The 27,876-nt window shown below is 43.2% G+C and overlaps 1 protein-coding gene across 1 annotated transcript; it reads left to right on the top strand.

Moving 5' to 3' along the window:
* LOC143988458 (uncharacterized) lies at nucleotides 1-26,903 on the top strand. Its single transcript, XM_077488059.1, has 3 exons — nucleotides 1-73; nucleotides 24,845-25,134; nucleotides 26,069-26,903. The coding sequence occupies exons 2-3, from the start codon at nucleotides 24,958-24,960 to the stop codon at nucleotides 26,864-26,866; spliced, it is 975 nt and encodes a 324-aa protein (XP_077344185.1). The 5' UTR covers nucleotides 1-73; nucleotides 24,845-24,957; the 3' UTR covers nucleotides 26,867-26,903.
* Nucleotides 26,904-27,876: the final 973 nt, after the last annotated feature.

Here is a 27,876-nt window from a genome sequence, read left to right on the forward strand (position 1 = left end):
CCGGCTCACTGCTGTGTGGAGTGGACCCGGATCAACGGACTGAGACTGCCAGCACGGCTCTTTAAAAGGAGAGGTAAGCCCCTATGCAGTGCCGGTACAAGACATGGACGGAAGGGACACATGTCCTGGGAGAAGCGACCCTGTATAGAAGCAGGGACGCACTTGGAGTTGGTGCAGCTCATCCTCTCAGTAGCAACAAGCAAATGCAGGGAAGTAAATCTTTCACTCACATGATAACAGAACTCGCTGCACACTAGGCTCAGCCTTATTTATTGTTGGACAGACACTGCCCAGTGCTGCTATTGTCAGCTATCCTTGCACTGTTTGTTGAACTTATCTCCAGTTACAGAGTTATACTGTCCCAGCAGTAAATAAGGCTGAGCCTGAGTGTGCAGCAAATGTTCTGTTATCAGGTGAGGAGGATAACCCTTTACTTCCCTGCATTTGTTTTGTTGGGTTCCCCTTTTACCTACTGGAGGTAGGGTTTGAGCCCTGGTTCAGACTACTGCAATCACAGACATTCCATGTGATTCGCACCTGTGGTGCCAATCACATGTGATGTATGTGAGATGCAAGTTGAGCCATACAGTTGTATGGCTGAACTCACATTAGATTTGCAGGAAAGAAAGGGTGATGATGACGGATTTATTATACAATGATGAGGATAGCGATGACGGGTGTATTATACAATGATGAGGATGGGTGTATTATACAAGGATGAGGATGATGAAGATGGGTAGATTATATGATGAGAATGATGATGACCGGTATATAATATGGGGATAAGGATAGTGATGATAGGTGTATAATATGGGGATGACGATGATGGGTGTATTATATAATGACTGGAGCATCAGGGTGTCAGACAGTGTGCCACATCATGTCTCGCTGGCTGCTTTGCAATGCATAATTTTGGGGATTGCTTGCTGCCATGCCATGTACTGACTTTGTTACACTACATAATAGTCACAAATTGTGAGTACATCTGTCCTGTAATGTATACAGCTATATACACACACCTTCTTCCTTCCTGTATATAGAGACCTTCCTCCATCATCACTGACTGCAGATATACATCATCAGTCCTGTTACTGTATATATAGCTGTATACAGGACAGATTATGTATATCTGCAGTCAGTGATGATGGAAGAAGGTCTCTGTATACAGGAAGGAAGGTGGGTGTATATAGCTAGCTGTATACAGGGCAGATGATGTATACCTGGATACCCTGATCTGTGAGGCTAAGCTATATGCCAAATATAGGGGTCTGACATCTCACCAAAGTCACCCAAACAAAATAAAAAAAATTCTAAAACAATTCTAAAAAATGAAAAAGTGTAAAAAAAAAAAAAATAAACTGCTGACAACACTCTCCCCTGCCCTACCAACAGTGTCCATTGCCCCAACCCCCTTCCCCCAAAAAGGATTGTAAAAAAAACAAAAAGACAATTAAATTGTAAAAAAATCAATTATTAAATATAAAAATATGACTGACACCACCCACCCCCATCCCCAGAAGCACTGCGAGAAAATATTGAAAAAGTGATTTAAAAATATTTTCCTGAGGCCTTCATAACAGCACACACTGGGTTGTGACTCCGCCCCCACAACCTGACAGGATTGGTCTAACTATAAATTTGAAGGGGAGACACCCCGCTGCATTCTCTTTTTTATCCTCACCTGACAGGTTGGATGAACAGGTTTTTCAGAAGTTTACAGATGAATAAGCCTCTTAGCGCTATCGCCCCAGCAGGTTCAAGCCTCTCCTGTATGGAAGTCGCTCATGTACAGTCTCTAAAGGAGCTTCTATGGAGGGAACCCCCCGTTCTGGTGGTCTCAGGGGGCGTCTGGATTATGGCATTATTATAAGCTTTAAAGAAGCTTCTCCATTTCTGCAGTGGACTTCCTTTTTCACCTCCTAATTTTTCTTCTATTATTTCTAAGTTTCTTACTTCTTTAGGTTCTGCTGGTCTTTGCTGTCCTCCAGCACTGTCATGGCCGCCGTCATTCTTTCCATTGCTCTGCGCATGTGCAGACTCAACAGCTGTGCTAGGTTACAGTATGCCGTTCACCAAGATGGCGTCGGAATTCTCAGGACGCTTCTGCGCATTCGGCCACCGCAATGGCGCCTTTTTCAAATACAACTGTATCTCTTCTGTATGCTGCTGTTGTTGCATGTTTCCTGCCCTCTGGAAAATCACCATCTTCTTAGGTAAGTTTATTTATTTTTTATCATGCTGCAACACACTCTGCTTTTATTTAAAAAAAAATAATATATAGAGGAAAATATATATTTAAATATATATATAAATATAAGGAAATTGATTGTGCATGTGTATATATATATATATATATATATATATATATATATATATATATATAGTCTGCAAGAATTCTTTCTTGTTATCCTCAGCCTGCACTGTCCATTTTTTTCCAATGGAGTCCACTGCCCATGCAGACCATCAGCAAGATAGGTAAGAGGCTGTACCTGGTATAGGTAAGTAGTGACGAAGGGGAGAAAAAAGAGTGCCGTCTGCTAAATGCTGCGTTTTTTTTTGCCCTACCAGAGCAAGATCTGTAAGTTCCAGGCATGGAAGAAGATCAAGCCGTACATCTAGAAAAAGATCACGCAGAAGTCGCTCAAGATCTCCATCTCGCCATCAGAGACATAGCCACTCTCGGCACAGCCATTCACGCCACAGTCGCTCCCGGCTTAGTCGGTCAAATCGCAGGCGGTCTCCTTCCTCACATCAGAGCCGCCACATCAGACCTTCAGCAAACGCCTGCTGGGTATGCGGCGCACCAGCACTACCAGACAAACTTGCCTGCCGCTCTTGCTTCAGTGAAGCTACTAAGGAGAAGGAGGCGGACGCAAGGATGGCTACGGAATTTATAAGAGAGTCAGTGCGGGAATCCATTTTGGAGACAACAGCACCCGCAATGGATATGGCAGTTCCTAGTATGTCTGCTACAGACCCCCATCACACCCAAGCATCAGAATCTTCCTCTGATAATGAAGGTCAGGAGATGTCTGCAGGATTTGATTTTTCTCTGGTGGAGCCATTCACGAAGTCAGTCAAGGAAGCAATCGGCTGGGAGGACGATATAGCTGATCCACAAAAAAATCTGAAATATTTCCCCAATTTGAAAAGGCGTCCGGAATCTTTTCTGTTTATAGAAGAACTCAAGGATCTCATTAAGGATGAGTGGGAGAGATCGGATAAGCGGTCAAGTCTTGCGAACAGGCTGGCAAAAATGTACCCTTTGAACGAGTCAAAGGTAAAGCCTTCGATTAACGCTCCCGTAGTCGATTCCTCCTTGATGCGCCTTGCCCGTCATGTTACATTACCAATCAAGGATGCTGTCTCCTTTCGGGATGTACTCGATCGTAAAATGGACTTGGAATTAAAGAAGACATATTTCATGGCGGGGGGTTCCTGCAGACCAGCCATCACCACAGCAGCAGTGGCTAAAGCCATCTCAGGATGGGCAACTAAAATAGAGAAGGATGTACTGGATGGCATTGAAATGGAGAAAATAATTTCCTCTCTGCAGGAAATCAGACTGGCAGGTTACTTCGTAGCAGAGGCTTCAGTGGACATCATAAGGTCCTCAGCTAGGACAATCTGGCCTCGGTAACAGCAAGAAGGGCCTTGTGGCTTAAACTATGGATAGCCGATACAGCATCTAAGATTAACTGGTGCAAAATTCCTTAGGTGTGAGGCACACACTAGTCAGGTGCTAGCCCAGCTCGCATGCTGTGTAACATAAGGAAATTATTCCGGACGGCCACACTTCCAAAAATCCCTTTTATTGAAGATTCCTATGACAAGTGGTTGACATATAGAGTAGGGGACAAAAAGGTAGACGTGTTTCATGCAAATGTTAGCGTTTAGTCATTACCTATTGGAACTAGTCACCATGATCACCTATATACTACTACTACTAAATCTGATGTAAAGAGTTCGGTTCAACTCCACTGCCAGAAAAAACTGATACACCAATTGACCTCAGAGCAAACTCGACACACAGTCAAAATCATTGTATAGTTACAACAACATACACAAAATGATAGAAAACATGTATATACTGTATGTATATACACAATGAAGTTGATGTTGATAACAAATGATTTTAAAAGCAAAGCGTTAGAACATCATGAGGACCGATACTGGCATATTCCCAAGGTAAAAGCATAGGCTTGAATGAACGTCAATGGCAAAAAAAATAGGAGAGAAATAGGTACTAATAGACTGCAGGAAACTAGCTAAGAGAACTATATATATATTTTATTACACATAACTTAATTTCTGAACGTATTTGTTTTGGTTTCTTTGTATGTATGGATTGCATGGGTTGTTATTTACGTGGTAAAAATGTCAATAGCACCTTTAGAAAATGGGATTTTTATATACAGCTTACCTGTAAAATCCTTTTCTTGATTATATAGGCACCTCTAGTGATTGGACACTGGTTGACCCCAATTAAGGAGAATTCCTCCCCTATATAACCCCTCCCATATGGGAGGCACCTCAGTTTTGTAGCAAAGCAATAAGAAACCACGTAAAACCCAAGAGGGGCGGGAGCCCTGTGTCCCGTGATGTACTCTCAAGAAAAGGATTTTACAGGTAAGCTGTATATAAAAATCCCATTTTCTTGATCATACATCACGGGACACAGGAGCTTCATTACATAGTGGGATGTCCCAAAGCAATGCTCAGATTGAGGGGAGGGAGACACAGATCATAATTATAGACTGCCAGGGACTGGAGGACCTAAACTGCAGCCTGCAGTACACTGCGCCCGAAGGCGATATCCTCTTGCCCTCTGACATCCACCTGATAGAATCTGGTGAATGTGTGGACTGATGACCAAGTTGCAGCCTTACCTGATCTGAGACAGGGAGGCCTGGTGATGCACTGCCCAGGAAGCATTTACAGCCCTAGTTGAGTGCGCTTTCACTTGAAAAGGAGGAATCTTCCCCTTTACACTATAGGCCTGAGAAATAACCTGTCTAATCCACCTTGAGAGAGTGGATTTTGACGCCGCCTGGCCCTTCCTAGGGCCTACTGGCAAAATAAATAAGCAATCAGTTTTCCTTATCTGAGCAGTTGCTTGAAGATAAATACTGATTGCTCTAACCACATCCAAAGTGTGCAAAGATTCTTCTTCTGCGGACTGTGGGTCCGGAAAAAAGATGGTAGGATTACGTCTTGATTCAAATGGAATCCCGAAACCACCTTAGGTAGAAAGGACCTGTTGGGACGCATGACCACCCGGTCCTTATGAATAAATAGATACGGCTCCTTGCTGGAAAGAGCTGCTAGCTCTGATACTCTTCTAGCCGTGGATATGGCTACCAAGAAGACCAATTTTTTAGTCAGGAGAACTAATGAAGCCAGATGCAAAGGTTCAAATGGTTGCCCCTGCAAAGCCGAGAGAACCAAATTCAGATCCCATGGGCATACCGGAGGTTTGACTGGCGGTCTTATCCGCATGGCCCCCTGGATGAAAGCCCGCACCAGGGAATGCGAACACTGACAGGGCCGAAATCTGCACCTTGATAGTGCTTATGGCCAAATTCATTTCTAGGCCTGACTGGAGAAAGGCCAAGATCCTGCTAATGACATACTTTCTAGGATGCCATTTCCTGAGTTCACACCAGGAAACATATGCCCTCCAGATTTTGTAATAAATAAGCCTGGAGGCCGGCTTTCTGGCATTGACCAGAGTAGAAGGGACTGGCCCCGAAAGGCCACGGTCTCTCAGAATGTGGGTCTCAGCAGCCAAACCGTCAAATTCAGACTGCGTAAAGCAGGATGGTAAATTGGACCCTGTGAGAGCAGATCTGGCCGGAGAGGGAGGCAGACATATATCAGATTGTACTGATCCCAGGGAACTGTCAGAGCATCTGACCCCTGAGCAAGTGTATCTCTTGTCCTTGACACAAAATTGTCCAGTTTCCTGTTGAACCTGGATGCAAACAGATCTACGTCTGGAGTACCTCACCTGCGACATATGTTCCAAAACACGTCGGGATGCAGAGCCCATTCTCCTGGGCACAACTGCTGGCGGCTCAGAAAATCTGCCTGACAATTTTCCACTCCTGGAATGAAGACTGCAGAAATGCATGGAACATGCTTTTCTGCCCACACAAGTATGCGATTCACCTCTTTTTGGGCCACCAGACTCCTGGTACCGCCCTGGTGATTGATATAAGCCACTGCTGTGGCATTGTCGGACTGAACCCGAACAGAGAGACCTTGTAGTCTGTAAGACCACTTTATGAGAGCCATATAAATTGCCCGGATCTCCAGGACATTTATGGGCAGTAGCTTCTCGATCGCAGACCATTTCCCCTGCGAGTATGTCTCCTCCAACACTGCTCCCCAGCCTGTCAGGCTGGCATCTGTTGTGATAATCTTCCATGGATGAGGAAGAAAAGTTTTGCCCTTCAGCAAATTCTTGGTTTGTAACCACCAGACGAGACTCTTGCGTGTCCCTGGGGATAGACGCATAGGAAGATCCAAGGCTTGGGGCTTCCTGTTCCAAGCCGCAAGGATGCATCTTTGCAGAGGCCTTGAGTGGAACTGGGCGAATGGGACGGCCTCGAAGGAGGTGACCATTTTCCCTAACAGTCTCATGCACAACCGAATGGGGGAAGATCTCCTGCCCAGAATTAGGCGCACCAGATCCCCAATGGCCAAGGCCTTTGGCTTTGGAAGAAACACCTTGCCCTGAGCGGTGTCGATGATCATGCCCAGGTATTCCAACCTGGTGGCAGGCTGTAGGGATGACTTTTCTAGGTTTATGATCCAACCTAGGCGTTCCAGGTGTTCTAGCGTTCTGGTGACGCTGTGGTTCAGGAACGCTGCTGTTTTCTCCATGAGAAGAAAATCGTCTAGATAAGCCATGACGGCTATACCCTGAGCTCTTAGGTTTGCTAAGAGAGGGTCCAGAATCTTTGTGAAGACTCGAGGGGCCGTAGCAAGCCTGAATGGCAAGGCCACAAATTGAAAATGGCGCCGCTCTACCGCGAACCTTAGAAATTTTTGGTGTGCGGGAAAAATTGGCACATGGAGATATGCATCCTTGATATCTATTGATGCCATAAACTCTCCCCCTTGTAGGGAGGAGACCACAGTGCGGATTGACTGCATTCGGAGGGACCGGATGCGTAAAAACCGGTTCAGATCTAGGATAGGTCTGACACTTCCATTTGGCTTTGGAACGGTGAAGAGATTTGAGTAAAACCCTGAACCCTGTTCTTTTGGGTCCACTTCTACTATCACCCCCTGGGATAGTAAGTGATCTAAGGACAGAAATAGCGGTTTTTGCTTTACTGGATCCCTGGGGATCCTTGACCTTAGAAAGCGAGAAGGTGAAATCTCCTGAAACTCTTGCCTGTAGCCCAGAGATACCGAAGAGATCACCCACTTGTCCCGGATCTCTTCCCGCCAGGCTCCTGCAAACTGCAGGAGCCTTCCCCCCACTCGGCCGATCGGGGGCGCCCCTTCACAAGGAAGCTTTTGGGCTCTGCTTGGCAGGCTTTCGCCCCCAAGTCTTTTTCTGCCCCTGGGCCCGGCCCTGAGCCTTTCCTGTAGAGGAGGGTTGAGAAGGCTGTTGCCACTGCTTAGAGCTTGATGCTCCGGGAGAGAGAGCACGCCTGAATGAAGGACGCTTGCTCCTTTTGACTGGAAGGAGAGTAGATTTACCCCCTTGAAATTTTTTGGACGAATTTGTCTAATTCTTCTCCAAACAAACGTTCCCCTTTAAACGGGAACCCAATCAAATGCTTCTTGCATGACAGCTCAGATGCCCAATTCTTTAGCCATAGGGCCCTTCGCATGTGTACCAATATGAGGGACAAACGTGATGCTTGTTGGACAGAATCCAAAATCGCATCAATCATGAAACACAGAATATGAGGCATTTCTGCATACTTCTCTACTTCCTCGCTGGGAAGGAGGCCAAGCATCTGCTTAACCTGTTCCTTGAGGAACTGGCACAACCCCACGGCTACGACTGTAGGTTGAACTACAGCGCTAGTCACTGAAAAGGAGGCTTTTAATAAGGTTTCCAGCTTCTTATCAGTTGGATCTTTAAATACCTGCGCATTATCCAACGGACAAGTCAGGTTTTTATTCACGCAAGAAACAGCCGCATCAACAGATGGGACCCCCCACTTCTTGGTGAAACTCTCCTCCAGAGGATAATGCATAGAAAACCTTTTAGGAGGAGCAAACAGTTTATCAGGATGTCCCCAATCCTCATACAACAATTCATCCATTAAGGGATGAATTGGAAAGGAATAGGCAGTCTGTGGGGCTTTCCTGACTCCCAGGGAAGAAACAGAGGACGTAGCGACTTCAGCAGCAGGCATTCTGAATGTGGTACGCACCAATTCAGTATAATACTGCACCTGTTTTCTGAGCGCCTGGGAGGAGGGGACTCTCTCCTCTTCCTCTGATTCATCCGACTGCTCAAGATCCCTGTCCAAAGATCTCTCCTCATTTTCAGAAGAATCATCTGGGAGAGGAATTTCAGCAGAGGGAGGGGGTCTACCCCTTTTCCTGCTCTCTTTCAGGGAAGCAGAAATAAAATTCATTATTCTCCCTTCAAAACCCTCCAATGTAGCCCAAAGGGAGTCCTCAGTGACATAAACCGGGGCTGGGACATTAGGAGAGGCTGCAAAACCTGACAGGGGCACTGACTCGTCTTGAGAGGCTGGCTCCAGTCTTGCGGGGGGGTGGTAACTTACAGGCACTTTTAGAACCCCTGGACCTAGGCAGTGATTTACCAGTGCCTTTGTTACCTCCCCCTGAGACCCTCTTACGAGGAGACATAGTCCTAAGCTACAAAGCAGAGGTACTAGTACAAGTGCAATCACTGTTTTGCTTAAAGTCTCACAATAAATATATATGCTTAAACTGCACAACCTGATGCTGAGTAGGTGTCTAAGGTTTGCCTGGATCCAATCCCCTTGGATGCTTACTGCCCACAGCTCCTGTGTGTCCACTTACAGCCCCCTGACGCTCTGGGCTTTTTAAATCTGCCGCCTGGCACCTGCGCAGTACAGTGCCGTGCACACTGACGTGCAAGGCTCACAACCACACTCCCCCCTGCTCCATTAGGCCGGAAACGCGCCCGGCTCACGTGCACGCGCGCGCGAGTGCCTGAGGACTGCGGGATCCAGGGGGGGAAAGGAGAACTCCACCGGAGCTGCGTGGGACCCCCAGACTACATGGGACCCCTGTGTTACCTTGTTGTGGCAGGGACTGCAGTGGAGACGTGAGACAGCTGGAGAACCAGGCTTCACTGAGCATGTGTACTGAAAGGCATGTAAGTATGCATCAGGCTGCTCTTACTCCCTCTAGTGGTGGAAACCAGGTAAGACATACAACTACTCAAAATGAAGAAATCCATCATATAATTACATATATAGGATTAACTTCCCTTACCTGTCCTCGCCGCAGGAATTGCTGAAACAGACAAATTCCAACCTTCACCCATCACGGCAGGCAGTGTTAGCCAACCTTCAGGTTTATCTGGGGCTCTTTCTCAGAAGAGCCTCCTACCTGGACCATGTAAAAGACTCTGCCAGAAACTTTCGTGCGCTCTGTATAAACAGTACACCAAGTCTGGTTTTCCCAGAGCCCAGTCTTCCAATAGGAGAGGACTTACAGGCCAAACCTCGTTTCTTCGGCTGACGAGGCCCGGGTACCATACCATCTTGGGAGGCAAATATCGGCCCGAGGTATGGATCCAGTTTGTTGTAGCCCTTAGGCACCCGCAGGGACCTGCACAGAGCTAAAGTTTTACGTGACCAACCACCATAGACACTGGCGAAAAAACTGATGGGAGGGGTTATATAGGGGAGGAATTCTCCTTAATTGGGGTTAACCAGTGTCCAATCACCAGAGGTGCCTATATAACCCACTACTACATAATGAAGCTCCTGTGTCCCGTGATGTATGATCAAGAAATATATTTACCTAGAAAAATTGTGAAGTGTTCAATACTTATTTTACCCACTGTATGTGTATTTTCTTAACTGCTCTGCATTCCTCTCTGTCTAATCCTGACATGTACACAGTCTTGCCTAACTATAGTACTAGGCTGGTAACCTGACTTCTTTGCTGCAGTTATTTTAGTCAAGAAGCAGTTTGTTATAGAATTTCTTTCTTCTTCATTTATAAAAATGGAGGGGATAATACTTCCACAGACTGCTGTTAATCAGCTGATTGGATTCTTCTCTACTAGCCACAGGGGTATTCATATTTCGTGTCGCATCATGGCAGCATGCATTTGGGTTGTGACTCCTCCCCCCACAACCTGATAAGACTGAATAGCCCCACCACTTGTTCTCACCAAGTATATTAGTCTTCAACCTGTCATTACCTTCAGAAGGTCAAGAACCCTGAGAGACAAGCTTACATCTAGTCAGTATCTGGGCGATTCACAGTCCAGATGCTCCCAGAATGGCATTATAAGATGTGGCAAATGTGCCTTTTGCCCCTGGATTACCAAAAGCGCTAGATTCATGCTCCCTAATGATGAGATATTTATTCTTGCTTTCCATGCAAACTGTGAAACACAGGGCATTGTTTATTTGATGTCTTGCAAATGCAACACCTTTTATATTGGAAAAACTGCCCGACAGTTCCATTCTAGGATCAAAGACCATATCTCCAACTCCAAGAATGGTAAAATGGTCACTGCAGTCAGTAGACATCTTGATTTATACCACAAATTCGATGTGTCTTTGGTTTCATTCATTGCCTTAGCTGTAGTTCCCAAAGACCCACGAGGTGGGGATTGGGGCAAACAAATTCTCTGCAAGGAGACCATTTGGATAGAATGTTTAAATGTGATTCATGCACCTGAGATTAACAGGGCCCAGACTTATAAACCCTTCCTATGATCTAGGGCAGTGATGGCGAACCTTGGCACCCCAGATGTTTTGGAACTACATTTCACATGATACTCCACTACACTGCAGAGTGCATGAGCATCATGGGAAATGTAGTTCCAAAACATCTGGGGTGCCAAGGTTTGCCATCACTGATCTAGGGTATCGTTATTTGTGGGACGTGTCTATGTTAGTTCGTCCACTCTATATGAATGCTATGCTGTTTAGGTTTGGTTATGTGTCTTCGCCCATTTCTTCAGGCCCCCTCCCCCTTTTTATAATATTTGTTAGGTATATTTATTGGATAAAGTCTGGTTAATTTATATACATATATATTACTGTGTAATTCTGACTACATCCAGGATACCTATTTTAGTATCCTTTGCTTAGCCATCAGTGTGTTTCTATTATGTTGAATACCAACAACATCATGCTTATACTTTTTATATACATGTATTTCTTCATTATTGTTAGCTATTTATTTTTATTATCATGGGCTGTGTATTTGCTTCCTGGTTTGACCTCTGTCCTTTCACCTTATTGGCAGAGTGGTGACTTCTCCAGTGCTATGTGGCCGCCCAGTGTCACGTCCTCACATATGGTGTGCGGCGTGACACATCAAGGATCAGCTGGAGGCACCCCCTCATGCTGGTCTTTGTAGTCTAGCATTGGTGTCCCTCTCACCCTCACCGAGCGCTGCTATTCCATTCTATTGCACAGGTGTGGCTTTGGTGAGGTGCGTGTGCGCAGTGACTACGGCAGCTGGCTTGGAAGACGTCATGGTGTCTGCAACCACTTGACTACGAGCGGGCGTGCATATATAAGCACTACATCTTGGTGCTTCCTCTAGCCACCTGTCATTTATTTTGGCTATTAGCTCCACGGAGGATGCATGCTGTATGGGGTCCTGTCCATGGTAGGTAGACATTACAAGTATATATTTGGGATATGCAGCTACTAGTTTTGTTGCATTATCTCTCCTTCTTGCCTTAACCACAGTCATTTTTTAATTAATCCTATATATATTTTGTTTTAGATTCCACCTTTCAAGCTAGGACTATTGTGTCACATAGATTCTCTGGCAAATTAATAGCATTTGGGGCTGAAGTTATATGGTTGAGCTCACCATTTTACCTGGCAATTCCTGTATTACTCAGCAATACCTGCCATTACTACAGTTTCCCTGAGGTTCTATGCTTTCAACATATATATGTGCCATTCTGGATTAACCCGGTGAGAATCATTATTAGTGGTGCTACTTTCTCACTGTAATTGATTTGTTAAGTTAATAGGATTTTTTATATTAATGTCTGTCATATATGACATTCTACTTTAGGTACTCACAGACCTGCTTTTCTACTTGTTGTTAGGACCCAATAGCTCTGCCAATCTTCCATTGTATGGTCTGCTGCATACCCGTGGTTGTTATACAGCGGTGTTTTTAAAACTGTATGCGTATAATCATTCCACATTACTAAGTAAGTCAGACTCAAGATGCAGAAGAAGTAGCTCAGGACACAGAGGAAGTCACTTAGATAACCGAGGGAGCCGCTCAGGGCACCGAAGAAGTCACTCTACTCAGAGAAGCCAGTCAGGTCACAGACAAAGTCGCTCAAAGTCACCCTCATGACACCATCACTAATACCACAGAAGGTCCTCTTCCCACGGAACATATTCGGCCAGCCGTCGCTCCAGCCCGACCACAAATGCTTGTTGGGTCTGTGGCGCCATAGCTCTTCTAGACAAATTGGCCTGTCATTCGTGCTTCGATGAAACTACTACAGAAAAAGAGATGGATGCCAGAGAGGTGACTGACGACATCATTAGAGAATCGGTAAGAGAATTGATCCAACAAATATCAACACCTGAAGCAGACAAGTATGCTCAGACTACCTCAGTGGTTACACCCACCACATCAAAAACAGCAGATAGCTCATCTGACAGTGAAGAATTAGAGGCCTCAACAGGATTTGACTTTACCCTGATAGAGCTACTTGTTAAGTCTGTGAAGGAAGCAATTTGATGGGAGGAATCATTCCCACTCATTGATGAATTAGAGGAACTGATCAAAGATGAGTTGCAAAAGCCGGAGAAAAAAAAAGAGTATCAACAACAGACTGACAAAACTCTACCCACTAAAAGAGCCTAACGTAAATCCGTTAGTGCAAGCTCTTTGTAGCCGCATCACAAATGCGTATGGCCAGGCATTTAACACTACCTCTCGAGGATGCAGTGACATTCAGAGATATGTTAGAATGGAAAACCAACCTTGATGTAAAAAGAGCCTATGCAGCAGCAGGTGGAGCTTGTAGGCCAGCTATCGCTTTAGCTGCTGTAGGAAGAGCCATCTCCAGCTGGACGTCTAATGTTGAGAAACTGATTCTGGGGGAAGCAGAACAGGAGAGAGTGATCAGCGCTCTTCAGGAACTCAGTCTCGCAGAGGACTTCGTGGCAGAGGCTTCGGTGGACACAATCAGGTTCTCCTCAAGGGCAATGCCTGGACAGCTGATGCTGCTTCAAAAACTAACTGGTGTAAGATCCCATACGATGGGACAAACCTTTTTGGAGAAAAGCTAGACACATCCATATCCAAAGTCAGCAGGGGAAAATCTGCCTCATTCTCTCAGACAGGAGACCAAAACAACAGAAACTGTCATTCATGCGTAATCTCCCAGAAAGGTATAGAGAGGCCAAGTCATACAGATCTGGAAAAGGAATTTAGGAGAAACTGGAGGAATCCCCAGACCTCACCCTTAAAATTCCAAAAAACAAAATCCTCCTACACAGGAGAACAGCAAAAGTTTTTTGATTTGATGGTGCGTCCAACCAGCCTGCGGTGGTAGGAGCCAGGCTCAGGAAGTTCATGAAGGCTTAGGTGGAGAACATAAGATCCCTGGATGGTGGCCACCATTCAGTTTGGTCACAGGTGGAAATTCAAAAACCGAATTCCCAAGGACCAGTTTTATGCAACCAGACTTCCAGCATCAGGAGAAAAGAGAATGCTCTTAGTCGAGTACATTCAGGACTTGCTTCAGAAACGGGCAATAGTAGAAGTTCTATTGCACCAGAGAGGGAAAGGCTTCTACTCTCCACTATTTCTAGTGAAGAAAAAGACAGGAGACCTGCACCCAGTATTAGACCTAAAGAAACTCAACAGGAAAATCATGGTTGAGTCTTTCAAGATGGAAAGTCTTCAAGCAACCCTTTGCACGCTAAATCTGGAATACTGGATGGTCTCCGTCAACTGGATACCCCAGAGAACACGAAATGGCTGAGAAACCTTTTGAGGGCTGCTTACCCATCGGCGGAAGGGATAGATTGCCTGCAACAAGACAAGTGCATTTATTTTCGTCCAAATGCATTTTCGTCCAAATTTCAGCTATTTTCGTTTTCGTTTTGACAAACGATAACGAAAGCACAGAATCCAAAAAACGAAAGATCCAACATAAATGCTTTATTTTCATTTTCGTTGTTACAACAGTTCGATATAGAATAGGAGATTCGACGTGACTCTGACAATAACAATCTGTGTCTATAGAACCTGTGGTCGAATGTGTCTAACCTTACCTCTATTAGTCCAAGATTATATAGAGAAAATATTCGACAGAGAAAAAAGATTTGACAGAGAGAAAAGATTCTGCAAGTTACTGTCCTGAAAAGTGTTTGGGGACCTGGGTCCTGCCCCAGGGGACATGTATCAATGCAAATAAAAGTTTTAAAAACTGACGTTTTTTCGGGAGCAGTGATTTTAATAATGATTAAAGTGAAACAATAAAAGTGTAATATTCCTTTAAATTTCGTAGGGGGGGGGGGTGTCTATAGTATGCCTGTGAAGGGGCGCATGTTTCTGGTGCTTAGAACTGTCCCTGCACAAAGTGTCATTTATGCAGGAAAAAAAGTCCTTTAAAATCACTCGCAGCTATTATGAATTGTCGGCTCCGTAATACAGAGAACACTCATTGAAAGTCATTGATAAAAATAAATAAATAAATAAATAAAAAAAGTGTGGGGTCCCCCAAATTCAATTACCAGGCCCTTCAGGTCTGGTATGGATATTAGGGGGAACCCTGCGTCAAATTTAAAAAAAAATTGACGTGGGGTTCCCCCTAAATATCCATACCAGACCCTTCAGCATCCTCCCAATGTTGAGGGCATGTGACCTGGTACGGTTCAGGAGGGAGGGGGGCCGCTCTCTCGTCCCCCCTCTTTTCCTGCAGCCTGCCAGGTTGCGTGCTCGGATAAAGGGTCTGGTATGGATTTTTAGGGGGACCCCCACGTCAATTTTTTTTTTTAATTTGACGCGGGGTTCCCCTTAATATCCATACCAGACCTGAATCAAGGCAAGCTCTTGGCCAACGCCCTTCGGACAAAAGTCCAAGGTTTTGTCTGCAACAAATTGGATTGTGTGTATGTATTTAGGCTCGATTCACATCTATGCATGTTGCTTTTAAGTGTTTCTTCAGTGCTTTTTGAGGTGATTACCACGTTTTTGGACACATGTTTTTTGCAGTGATTTTACCACGATTTTGAGGCAAATTTGCATTTAGAGTTTTTTTTCACACTGTATATAGCTGGTTGCTAAGGAGGGGGCCAGGGAAGCCGGCCTACAACATCCTTAACAGCCAATGAGTCGTCAGCTGTCTCGGCAAGGAATTGTCGGCCAACAAGCACAAACGTAGTGACGTACTACGCGGTTTTTTAGCCTTTTAGCGCCACCCTTTGGGGCTCCTTCTGCTAATTTGATGCTAGTAGAAGTTTGGTGAGTGTTGATTCACACTTTTCATTTCAAGCTTTTCATTTTGCGCTTTTCAGTTTGTTTCTGAACGGCCGTTCGTCAACCAGCCATGTTGCGGAATCGGAGGAGATAACGTGTTATTTATTATTGGCCTTGGAGTTATTGCTTTGACCCAAGTCCAGTCCAGGAACAAGAGGAGGAGGATTTCTTGGACCAAAAATTGGTTGCTTTATTAACCGTAACCAATTATGTCATATGCCTTTGCTGCGGGAGCTCCAGAAGAATAATCCAGGTGATTTTTGGAATTATCTCTGGATGACGGACCCCAGCTTTCACCAACTTTTGACATTGTTGACCCCCTATATTAAGAAGCAGAACACATGCTCAAGGCTTTTATTTTATTTTTTGGTTATATATTTATTTGATTTGGTATATTTTCAATATTTTTGGGTGTATAGAATGCACTTTTTGGTTAGGTTCTATTGGCAGATAGCATGACTAATTTTATTTGTTTTATTTTTTTAAAGAAAAAAAATTGTGGAGAATAATACTTGGCTATATGTTTTACTTCAAATTACAGTTTGGGAGTAGGCAGTTACATTTTAAAAAATACAATGTAAAATTAACAAGGGACACCAACATAGTTGTATCTTTGATCTTAAAAACTATGGGATAATGGTATTGTCGTAACTTGCACCAAAAAAAAATAACAAGCATAATAATAATAATCTTGATATCACTAGAAAAAAAAATCTTTGAAAATGTATTTGCAATAACTCCATCAGTATCACCATCAAAGAAGCTTCATTATTATCCCATTAAAGAATAAGAGAATGTGCGCTGCATTTAGACATTTAGACACAAATGTTAATTCTCCTTTATGAACGCTAGTTTACAAGACTGACCGCTTTCGGCTTGTCCTTGCTTCTAAGCATGCGTGTTTTGTACTTTGGACTTTTGTCCAACAGACTTGTGTACACACGCTTGGAAAATCCAGACATTTGTCCGCGTAAAATTTTAAAGCCTGCCATCCAACATTGTTCCGTGAAAAATTTGACAATTGTCTGATGGAATGTACAAACAGTCAGATTTTCCGCCAACAGCCTGTCATCACACAATTCCCGTTGAAAAATCCGATCATGTGTACGAGGCTTTAGGCTCGATTCACACCTATGCATTTTTAGTGCTTTTGCATTTTGCAGATTCTGTTGAATGGTCCTGCTAGAAAACCAGCATTTGATCAGCGCATGCGGCCAATAACTGCAGCACTGATCTGTTTATTATGGCTGGCAGGGGGGGGGGGTTTAGTCCCCACCGTCAGAATACAGTAGCACAGCGGAAGAGGTCCCTGCATCCACATCGCTTGTTGTGGATGCGAGGATTTGTGAGGCATTTTTTTTTTCAACCCCCTGGTGTCTTTTTCCCCAGCTTTGGCTATTCTAATGGACTTCTCCACTGCAGGAACATTCTATTTATTTTACATAAAGTGGAAAGTACCCTTCAGAATAATCATATAGCATAAGCTGATGTTAGATGGAGGCTGTCTGGTTCAGCCAGGTAACAGATCACATGTGCACATGATTAAAACAAATTATCTCATTATCTCAGTTGCCCTGACTGGTATCCCTGTTTATCACAACTCTTATAATCAATGGCGGATAGATATACACTCTTTATGACCTTCCAATGTACCATCTTGTACCAAGATAATACAAGCCTCATATCTTTCAGGATTTTTAAATTACACTTGTGACATCCAAGATTTGTGTTCTAACACAGAAACATGAAAAAAGAGGGAAGGTGTGATAACTGCAATGAGAAAAGACACACCATAAAATTCTTTAAAATAGGCAATAAAATGTGAGATGCATGTGCGTAATATATTTGTACAAACACTTTAGTTGTGTTAGCTACAGTTTTATACATTATATTAACTGCTTAACCCCTGGCCAATTCTGACATTTCAGTTATACATGTATAAAGCAGCATTTTTTTTATATTTTTTGCTAGAAAATTACTTAGAACCCCGAAACATTATACAGAAGCCCTAGAGAAATGAATGACAGGTGTTGCATTTATTTTTTTTTAAATGGTGGGTATTGCAATTTTATTATGTCACACGGTGTTTGAGCAATTTTTTGGGAAATAATTACACTTTAATGCACAAAAATACAATATAAACCCAATGTTTGGTAACATATAAAAGATGATGTTACGCCCAGTAAATAGATACCTAACATGTCATGTGTTAAAATTGCGTACGCCATTGGAATTGTGACGAACTATTGCACTTAAAAATCTCCACAGGCGATGCGTTAAAAGCCTTTACAGGTTACCCGTTTAGAGTTAAGCCTCATACACATGATCCGATTGTTGGCCAACAGAGCGTCAGACTTTTGTACAAAGGGCGTATTGTCTTGCATATTAACAGTACACAATTGTCAGCCAACAAACACAAGCGTAGTGATGGACTAGATGTACTACGAGACTATAAAGAGGAAGTTCAATTGTCAGGCAACGCCTTTGGGCTCCGTCTGCTAATTTCGTGTTAGTAGAAGTTTGGTGAGTGTTGATTCGCGCTTTTCAGTATGTTTCTGAATGGCCGTTCGTCAACCAGCCATGCTGCGGAATCGGAGAGAACATGCTATTATTGGGCTTGGAGTTATTGCTTTGACCCGAGTCCAGACCAGGAGGAGGAGGATGAGGAGGAGTTCTTTGACCAAAAATTGGTTGCTTAATCGTGACCAATTATGTCATATTATAATTTGCGTGCTACTATACTAAAAAGACTAACATAGGGTTGCTGCTGCTGTCACCTCTGTGCTCCCACGAAAAAAAACAAGATATAAAGTATATAAATGAGACAGCGCTGCATAAATAATAAAACAGAATAATATAAAATGAAAAATTGTGTATAATATAAGTGCTCTAAAAAAGTCCAATAATAATTTATAAGTGATATTTCTTCCACTAGCATGCAGGAAGATGTGAGGTTTTTTTCTTGCTTTAACCACTTAACAACTGCCCCATAGCCGAATGACGGCTACGGGGCGGTTGCTTAACTCTGAGAGGCCATCATATGACGTCCTCCCAGAATTCCGCTCGGGTGCGCACTCGAGAGCATGGTCCGCAGGACCCGGTGCATCACGGATCATCGTGGCCGTTTACCACGTGATCGCTCTGTCAAATGACAGAGCGATCACTTGTAAACAAACTGGCGTCATAACCTCCCTCCCCTCTTTGTACCGATCGGTACAGCAGAGGGGGGAGAGATCGGTGTCAGCAGCGCTGTGGGCTGCATCTGCAGTGCCCACAGTGCTGCTCACTGAAAATTAACCCCTCAATTCCCTGCCAATACTCTGCAATACCCTGTCAATACTCTGCAATACTCTGCCAATACTCTGCAATACTCTGCCAATACTCTGCAATACCCTGCCAATACTCTGCAATACCCGCCAATACTCTGCAATGCCCGCCAATACTCTGCCCGCCAATACTCTGCAATACCCACCAATACTCTGCAATATCCGCAATACCCGCCAATACTCTGCAATACCCTGTCAATACTCTGCCATAAATTGCCATACCCAGCCATACTAGGAGATACCCTGCAATACCCAGCCATAATCGGAGATACCCAGCCATACTCGGAGATACCCTGCAATACCCAGCCATATTTGGTGATACCCTGCAATACCCAGCCATAGTCTGTGATACCCTGCAATACCCAGCCATAATCTGTGATACCCTGAAATACCCAGCCATACTCGGTGATACCGTGCAATACCCAGCCATAGTCGGTGATACCCTGCAATACCCAGCCATACTCGGTGATACGCTGCAATACCCAGCCATAGTCGGTGATATCCTGCAATACCCAGCCAGCTGTCATATGATGTCCTTGACTTTGTGGGGGATATCTAAATGATGGGTGTAGCTACAGGCATCATTCAGAAATCAGCTTTTTCAGCCGGAGATTTCCTACACCATAAGAACAATCATAGCAGCTGTTCCACTGCTTGATCGTTCTTACAGGAGGCGAGAGGGGACATCCCCCCCTCCCGCCGCCCTCCAGTGCTTCTACTGACTCAATACGATCAAAGACAGAATCTTTTTTTTATTTTTTTATTTCAGGCTTCCCAGCCTAGAGGTGAGATGTGGGGTCTTGTTGACCCCATATCTCACTGTAAAGAGGACATGTCATGCCATATTCCTATTACATGGGATGTTTACATTCCTTGTAATAGGAATAAAAGTGATCATAAAAAAATTTTGGGGGAAAAAAATTTCAAACTAAAATAAATAAAGTAAAATAAACAATAATTTTTTTTTTTTAACCACTTGCCGACCGCCGCACGACGATATACGTCGACAGAATGGCACGGGCAGGCATATGGGCGTATATATACGTCCCTGCCTTCCCGCGGGTGGGGGGCCCGATCGGGCCCCCCCCCGGTGCCTGCGGCGGTCGGTATTCGTTCGGGAGCGATCCGGGATGAGGGGGCGGCCATTCATTCATGGCCACCCCCTCGCGATCGCTCCCGACGAATAGAAATGCTCCGTGACATCACTTCCTCTCCTGTAATGTAAACACAGGAGAGGAAGTGATGTAATCTCTCCTCCGTGTCTGTAGTTTTCGTTCCGGCACCGAGGAGAGAGGATCGGTGAGTTGCACCAACACGACACTACACAGTAGAACATGCCAGGCACACTCACACCCCCCCCTTCACCCCCCGATCACCCCCCCAATTACCCCTGCCCCCCCAGTCACAGTGACACCAATTGCATTTTTTTTTTTTTTTGCATTGGTGTCATTTGTGACTGTAATAACTGTTAGGGCAGTTAGGGTTAGCCCCCTTTAGTTCTAATGTACCCCCCTAACCCCCCCAATAAAGGTTTAACCCTGTGATCACCCCATGTCGCCAGTGTCACTAAGGCTGGGTTCACATTGCAGCGGTTTATGAGAACGAATGTGACTCGCACCGCACTGCAGTGCAAATCACATCTGATCTCTGTGCGATTCGAGTTCAGCCATACAGATAGTATGGCTGAATTTGCGCCGCACCCGCCCCACCCGCCGCAAATTCGCACGGGACCCTTTTTTTGGTCCGCAGCAGAATCGGATCGCATGGGTGTTCACACCATGCGATCTGAGTTTGCAGATCGCACTGCGATATGCGAACTGATATGGGGGTGTCATTAACATTTCACTGACACTCCCAGCAGTTCGCATAGGGCAGTGTGAACTGCCGCCGGGAGGCATGCGATGCGGGAATCCGCCGCGGATTCGTGGCGTTCCCGCATCGCTCCAGTGTGAACCCAGCCTAAAAAGCGATCATTTTTCTGATCGTTGTATTAGTGTCACAGGTGCCGCTAGTTAGGCAGGTAGGTATTTAGGTTCGCCGCAACTTTTTATAGCGCCAGGGACCCCCATATACTACCGCATAAAGCCCCCTGATTGCCCCCTAGTTAACCCTTTCACCAGTGATCACCATATAACTGTTACAGGTGACGCTGGTTGGTTAGTTATTTTTTTATAGTTTCAGGGCACCCGCCATTTATTACCTAGTCTCACTAGTGTACCCCTAAATTTAGGGGTGTCTACTTTCCAAAATGGGGTCATTTGGGGGGGTTTGTGCCATCTTGGCATTTTATGGCCTTCAAAACTGTAACGCCCTTAGAAAGCCTGAAGGCGGTGCTTGGTTTTCGGGGCCCCGTACGTGGCTAGGCTCCCAAAAAGTCCCACATATGTGGTATCCCCGTACTCAGGAGAAGCAGCAGAATTTATTTTGGGGTGTCATTTCACATATGCCCATGGCATGCGTGAGCAATATATCATTTAGTGACAACTTTGTAAAAAAATAAAATAAAATAAAAAGTTTGTAATTTTCCCGCAACTTGTGGCAAAATATAAAATATCCCATGGACTCAACATGCCTCTCAGCAAATAGCTTGGGGTGTCTACTTTCTAAAATGGGGTCATTTGTGGGGGTTTTGTGCCATCTTGGCATTTTATGGCCTTCAAAACTGTAATAGGTAGTGAGGAGTGAAGTCAAATATTTACGCCCTTAGAAAACCTGAAGGCGGTTCTTGGCTTTCGGGGCCCCGTACGCGGCTAGGCTCCCAAAAAATCCAACACATGTGGTATCCCCGTGCTCAGGAGAAGCAGCAGAATTTATTTTGGGGTGTCATTTCACATATGCCCATGGCATGTATGAGCAATATATCATTTAGTGACAACTTTGTGAAAAAAAAATAAAAAATTTTTTTTTTTGTCATTATTCAATCGCTTGAGGCAAAAAAATAAAATATTCAATGGGCTCAACATGCCACTTATCAATTTCCTTAGGGTGTCTACTTTCCAAAATGGGGTCATTTGGGGGGGTTTTGTACTGCCCTGCCATTTTAGCACCTCAAGAAATGAGATAGGCAGTCGTAAACTAAAAGCTGCGTAAATTCCAGAAAACGTACCTTAGTTTGTAGATGTGACAACTTTTGCGCAAACCAATAAATATACAGTTATTGACTTTTTTTTTACCAAAGACATGTGGCTGAATAAATTTTGGCCTAAATGTATGACTAAAATTGAGTTTATTGGATTTTTCTAATAACAAAAAGTAGAAAATATCATTTTTTTTCAAAATTTGTACGTTTATATCGCAAAAAATAAAAATCGCAGAGGCAATCAAATACCATCAAAAGAAAGCTCTATTTGTGGGAAGAAAAGGACGCAAATTTTGTTTGGGTACAACATTGCATGACCGCGCAATTACCAGTTAAAGCCGCGCAGTGCCAAATTGTAAAAAGACCTCTGGTCATTGACCAGAAAAATGGTCCGGTCTGAAAGTGGTTAAAGCGCCCCTTTCCCCATGTGCTCGCATGCAGAAACAAACACATACGTAAGTCCCACCCACATATGAAGACAGTGTTCAAACCACACATGTGAGGTATCGTTGTGAACGTTAGAGCGAGAGCAATAATTCTAGCCCTAGACCTCCTCTGTAACTCAAAACATGTAACCAGTAAAAAAATGTAAAATGTCGCCTATGGGGATTTTTAAGTAGCGACGTTTGGCACCATTCCACGAGCGTGTGCAATTTTGAAGAGTGACATGTTAGCTATCTATTTACTCAGTGTAATTTCATCTTTCACATTATGCAAACATTGGGCTAACTTTAAAAAAAAAAACCTTTGAGAAAGTCACGTGGTATGTGACGCAACGCGTCAGGGAGGAGCCAGGTGTCTGACGTCACTTCCGGTCGCGGCCGAGACCGGAAGTATCATTGTTTATACCCGCGATTGTTTCATCTACATGTAAGTTTGGATATAATTATTAATAAACGTGAATTTTAATTATACTACACATTGGAGGCCCCCTACTTTCTTTCTCTATTATGTAACTCGATTTATGGGAGTTTATGAGCTGGCGATTCGAAGCATATGGATGTGAGGAGGTGGAAGACCGCAACCCATTGTTTATAAAGCGTGATTTGGTCCCTTGGGATCTTATATAGAGGTGAGAGGCTGGGGGAAACAAGGGGTGCACTTTGAGCACTGAAGTGTGGATGAGCGGTGGATTTCCACTTGTTGTTCACATCGCATGGTTACTATTTGGACTTTGGGACTCATTTTGCACTTTACGAAGACTTTAGTGGATTTACTTATATATTTTTGCACTTTGCACTTTGATTGTGAGCAACACAATTCAAGATTTTCAAGGTTTTTATTTATTTACGGAATATATTTAACCTTTGTGTATGCGATTTGCACCATTGCACATTTGCACATTGTTTTTGGAACGTTATTGCACTTTATTTATTTTTATTTAAATTTTATATGTAATTGTTTATGGATAGATTTATTCACTTTATAATTAATTAATTTTCTTATACACTTTGAGAATATAATTGGTTTGAGATTCATATAGGATCCACTTATATTAAGGTAGCGCCACATAACCCCCCTTTTTTCATTGGGCTAACTTTACTGTTTTTTTGTTTGTTTTTTAAGCACAAAACTGTTTTTTTTTTTTTTTTAAACGAGTTAGAAAAATTGCTGCGCAAATACCATGCGAGATAAAAAGTTGCAACAACCACCATTGTATTCTCTAGGGTCTTTGCTAAAAAAACAGTAAAAAAGTAAAAAAAATCTTGATTTTGCAAAGAATTGTGGGAAAAAATGACAACTTCAAAAAACTCATCATGCCTCTTACTAAATAACTTGGAATGTCTTCTTTCCAAAAAGGGGTCATTTTGGGGGTATTTGTACTTTTCTGGCATGTTAGGGTCTCAAGAATTGAAATAGGCCATCAGTCCTTCAGGTGTGATCAATTTTCAGATATTGGCACCATAGCTTGTGGACTCTATAACTTTCACAAAGATCAAATAATATCCACCAATTTGTACTTATTTTTTACCAAAGATATGCAGTAGTATAAATTTTGGGCAAAATGTATGAAGAAAAATTACTAACCTGCTAAATTTTATAACAGAAACGAAGAAAAATTATTACAGAATTTTCAGTCTTTTTTCTTTTATAGCACAAAAAATAAAAAACCCAGCAGTGATTAAATACCACCAAAAGAAAGCTCTATTTGTGTGAAAAAAGGACTAAAATTTCATATGGCTACAGTGTTGCATGACTGGGTAATTGTCATTCAAAAAATGTGAGAGCACTGAAAGTTGAAAATTGGTTTGGTTATTAAGGGTGTTTAAGTGCCCAGTGGTCAAGTGGTTAAACAACTTCCATATCCGTAGTACTCCCGCCACCACATGCAATGCTCGCTCACCTCCTTGAAAGACCCTGCAAGGGGTTAAAACACGCCTTGCACACAGTGCAACTCTCCTTTCAGGAATAATCCTCACTGGTCCTTAGTAATCTCTGTTGGACTCTCAAAGCATAGGTAGTAATCTATATCAGATGTAAATTCCTTCCACTATGCTGCTTTAAACTTGAATCCACATTGGCTCCAGATCTACCACACTGAGATTACCTTGCAGATGCAGGAAGATTATCACATCTTCCTGCATGCTAGTGGAAGAAATATCACTTATAAATTATTATTGGACTTTTTTTTAGAGCAGTTATATTGTACACAATTTTCTAATTTTCATTTTACATTATTCTGATTTATTATTTATGCAGTGTTGTGTCATTTATTTACTTCATACAATTATGTCATATGCCTTTGCTGCAGGAGCTCCAGGAGAATAATCCGGATGATTTTCGGACTTATCTCAAGATGACGGACCCCTGCTTTCACCAACTCTTGGCATTGGTACCCCCTATATTAAGAAGCAGGACACATGCATGAGGCTTGCCATTACTCCCAAGCAAAGGCTCATAGCCACCTTGTGGTACTTGGCGACGGGGAGAAGTCTTCAGGACCTCAAGTTTACTACTGGGATCTCCCCCCAGGCTCTGGGACTCATTATTCTAGACACCTGCTCAGCCATTATTCAAGTCCTGCAGAAGGACTATATTCGGGTAAGTTTTTTTACCTTTAAGATCACATTCTATGTACTAATGTTTGCTAATGTATTGTATTCATTTGTTGATTCCATAATTATCAATATTGTAATATGTTATGAATGGCTTCCTTGTCCTCATGCATGCTGTAAGCTTTTCCTGCTCCTTTTTTGGCCTCCATGCATATTTTCCTTCACTGGCCTCCCCAGCATGCTATCCTGGGCCCATACACACCTAGCCTGATAACTTAACAATGTTTTTTGTCAGCTAACCCATAAAATGTTTCCAAATGTTATTGTTGCCCTCAAATTCGGGCAGAGTGAATGAGGCCATTTTTTGGTTCCCAAACTCATTTGGAACCCTCCCTCCCCCCAAAGATGCTACGTCAACAGATACAAATACTCTATCTGCTGAATTTGCAAAACCCATACACACTATCCCTCTTTTGTGTTCATATTTTTGGATAAATTCACCAAACCATGTAGTGCAAGGGCCTGCCTGATTACCTTCAAATTGTAACATAGAAAGTTTTGGTCTCCTATTATATTGATAGGTTATTTCAGAATGTCAAAATGTGCTGTAATTTGGACAGTGTGTATCCCGATGTTTAGAATATGACACTTCTTACCTGTCCACTGAGCTGCCAATAGTGTAGGTAAGGAGGGGCTGGCCAAAGTATCACACATTATTTATGAAAACAGCTCTCATGGAAGTTTAGAGGGTTACCTGTCCAAAACATCTACCCATTACCTCCCTCTCACTGATTTTTTTTTTAAATGGGCCACCAGAGTGGGTGAGGAATCAGATAAATTGACCTTACCCTTTTGTCTTTAAAAAATCATTTAAGTTTTAAGTTTTTTTTATGTTGGCCAAGCATGTTTGTGTCAAATCTGCTTGCAATGTTATGTGCAGAAGTAGTAATTTCTTTATTTTTTATTTTTTTAATCCACAGTTTCCTTCCAACTCACAACAATGGCAGGATGTTGCAGCCCAGTTCCAGCATCTGTGGGATTTTTCCAACTGTGGTGGTGCTAGTGATGGAAAACTTGTCCAGTTTGTCCCACCACCCAACTCATATTATTTTAATTATACGGGCTTTTGCAGCATAGTCCTGCTAGCTGTAGTGTCTGCTACTATGAGTTTTTGTATCTTGATGTTGGGAAGAATGGCCGCAACTCTGAAGGAGGAGTCATTACGCAGACAGTTCTACAAGCGGCTCCAGAATTGCACCTTAAACTTGCCACCTGCTGAGGAGAATGTTGAGGGCCTCAATTTTGTCTTTGTTGCAGATGAGGCCTTTGCTCTGGGGGAACATCTGATGAAGCCATTTCCTATGAGGAACCTCACTCCAGAGCAGAGAATATTTAATTACAAGCTCTCTCATGCTAGAAGGGTGTTCAAAAACACCTTTGGCATCCTAGCCAGTCGTTTCAGGCTGTTTTTAACTTCAATTAACCTGGCTCTCTACAAAATAAACCATGTGGTCCTGTGCTGCTGTATACGCCATCATTTTTTAAGGAGCAATGCTAGCAGCTACCTAGCCTCAGTGCCAACTGTCGGGGACACTGCAGTGGCAGGCCCAGCTGAAGAGGCTGCAGCTAGTCCATCTCTGGCCGTGATGACGGCTATAAAAAATGCCTGTGCTGGATTGCCCTCCCAAAATGCCAGAGATCTATGGCAAAAATACTTGGATTATTTTGTGGGTAGAGGGGTAATGGCTTGGCAGAAAATTGTAGCTGAACATGAATAATATATTTCTTGCATCCTAAACTCATATTTCATTTGAACTATTGTCATCTGTGTTTTTTATCTGTCGAATATGTTCACAAATGGCCTTTATTTTGGCCACTTGCTACAATAGTGCAAACGTACCTTATTTGCTACATGAAGTGACAATATCTTCTTCAGCTAACTATTATGGTGTGCTGTGGGTACACACAATGTGGGTACACACAATGTTTTGTTTCTTAATGAATCTAATGCATGGACAACATTATACCTTTTCAACTCCTTTTATTTTTTGTAGGCGTATAAATTGCCAGAGTTGGGCACATTTAAGAGCACATTGTCACTGTAACTACAATAACTTAACAAATACACTGGTATTGAGCATTGAAATAATGAGCCACACATTGTTTAGTAAAAAACATTTTACTCAAAGCACACTCACGTGTGCATTTTAAGGTTTTAAAACAAACCAACATATTGGTGTATAGCATGTATGTTTTGCATTATTTATCCTTTTTTGTGGCTAAACAGGCATGTTCTAAAACATTAGATACACATCCCCAACTCAGGAACTTACAAAGTTCGTGTTTGGGAAAGTGAAGGCCAAATGAGACATTAGTATCCCAATACTTTGCGGATGTTGCCTTCCTCTGATGGGGTGATCTCATCCCTCTTAAATAAAAATTTGAAGCCACGTACATGTAGAGGCATAACTATTAGATGTCCCTTATGATACCCTGCTGAAAATGTGTGTAGTTACAAACATGCTATTTTCTAAACCCACAAAACACACGCTCATAGTGTGTCAACATGAGCTATCTCTCATCACGGGGGTATCAATGGTTGTGTTTCGAGGGTGCAACCCCTTCCTCTCACCTACTTTAGTTATGAGGAAGAGGTTGCACCACCAAAATGCATCCATTGATACCCAGTGATGGGAGATGACACATGTTGACACACTATGTGTTTTGGGGCTTTAGCAAACTATATGTATGGAAATAAACACATTTTAGTCATAGGATCATGAGGGAA

Source organism: Lithobates pipiens, unplaced genomic scaffold, assembly GCF_037356315.1.
Source record: "Lithobates pipiens isolate NorthernLeopardFrog02 unplaced genomic scaffold, aLitPip1_a1.2 Scaffold_18, whole genome shotgun sequence".
Taxonomy (NCBI): Eukaryota; Metazoa; Chordata; class Amphibia; order Anura; family Ranidae; genus Lithobates; species Lithobates pipiens.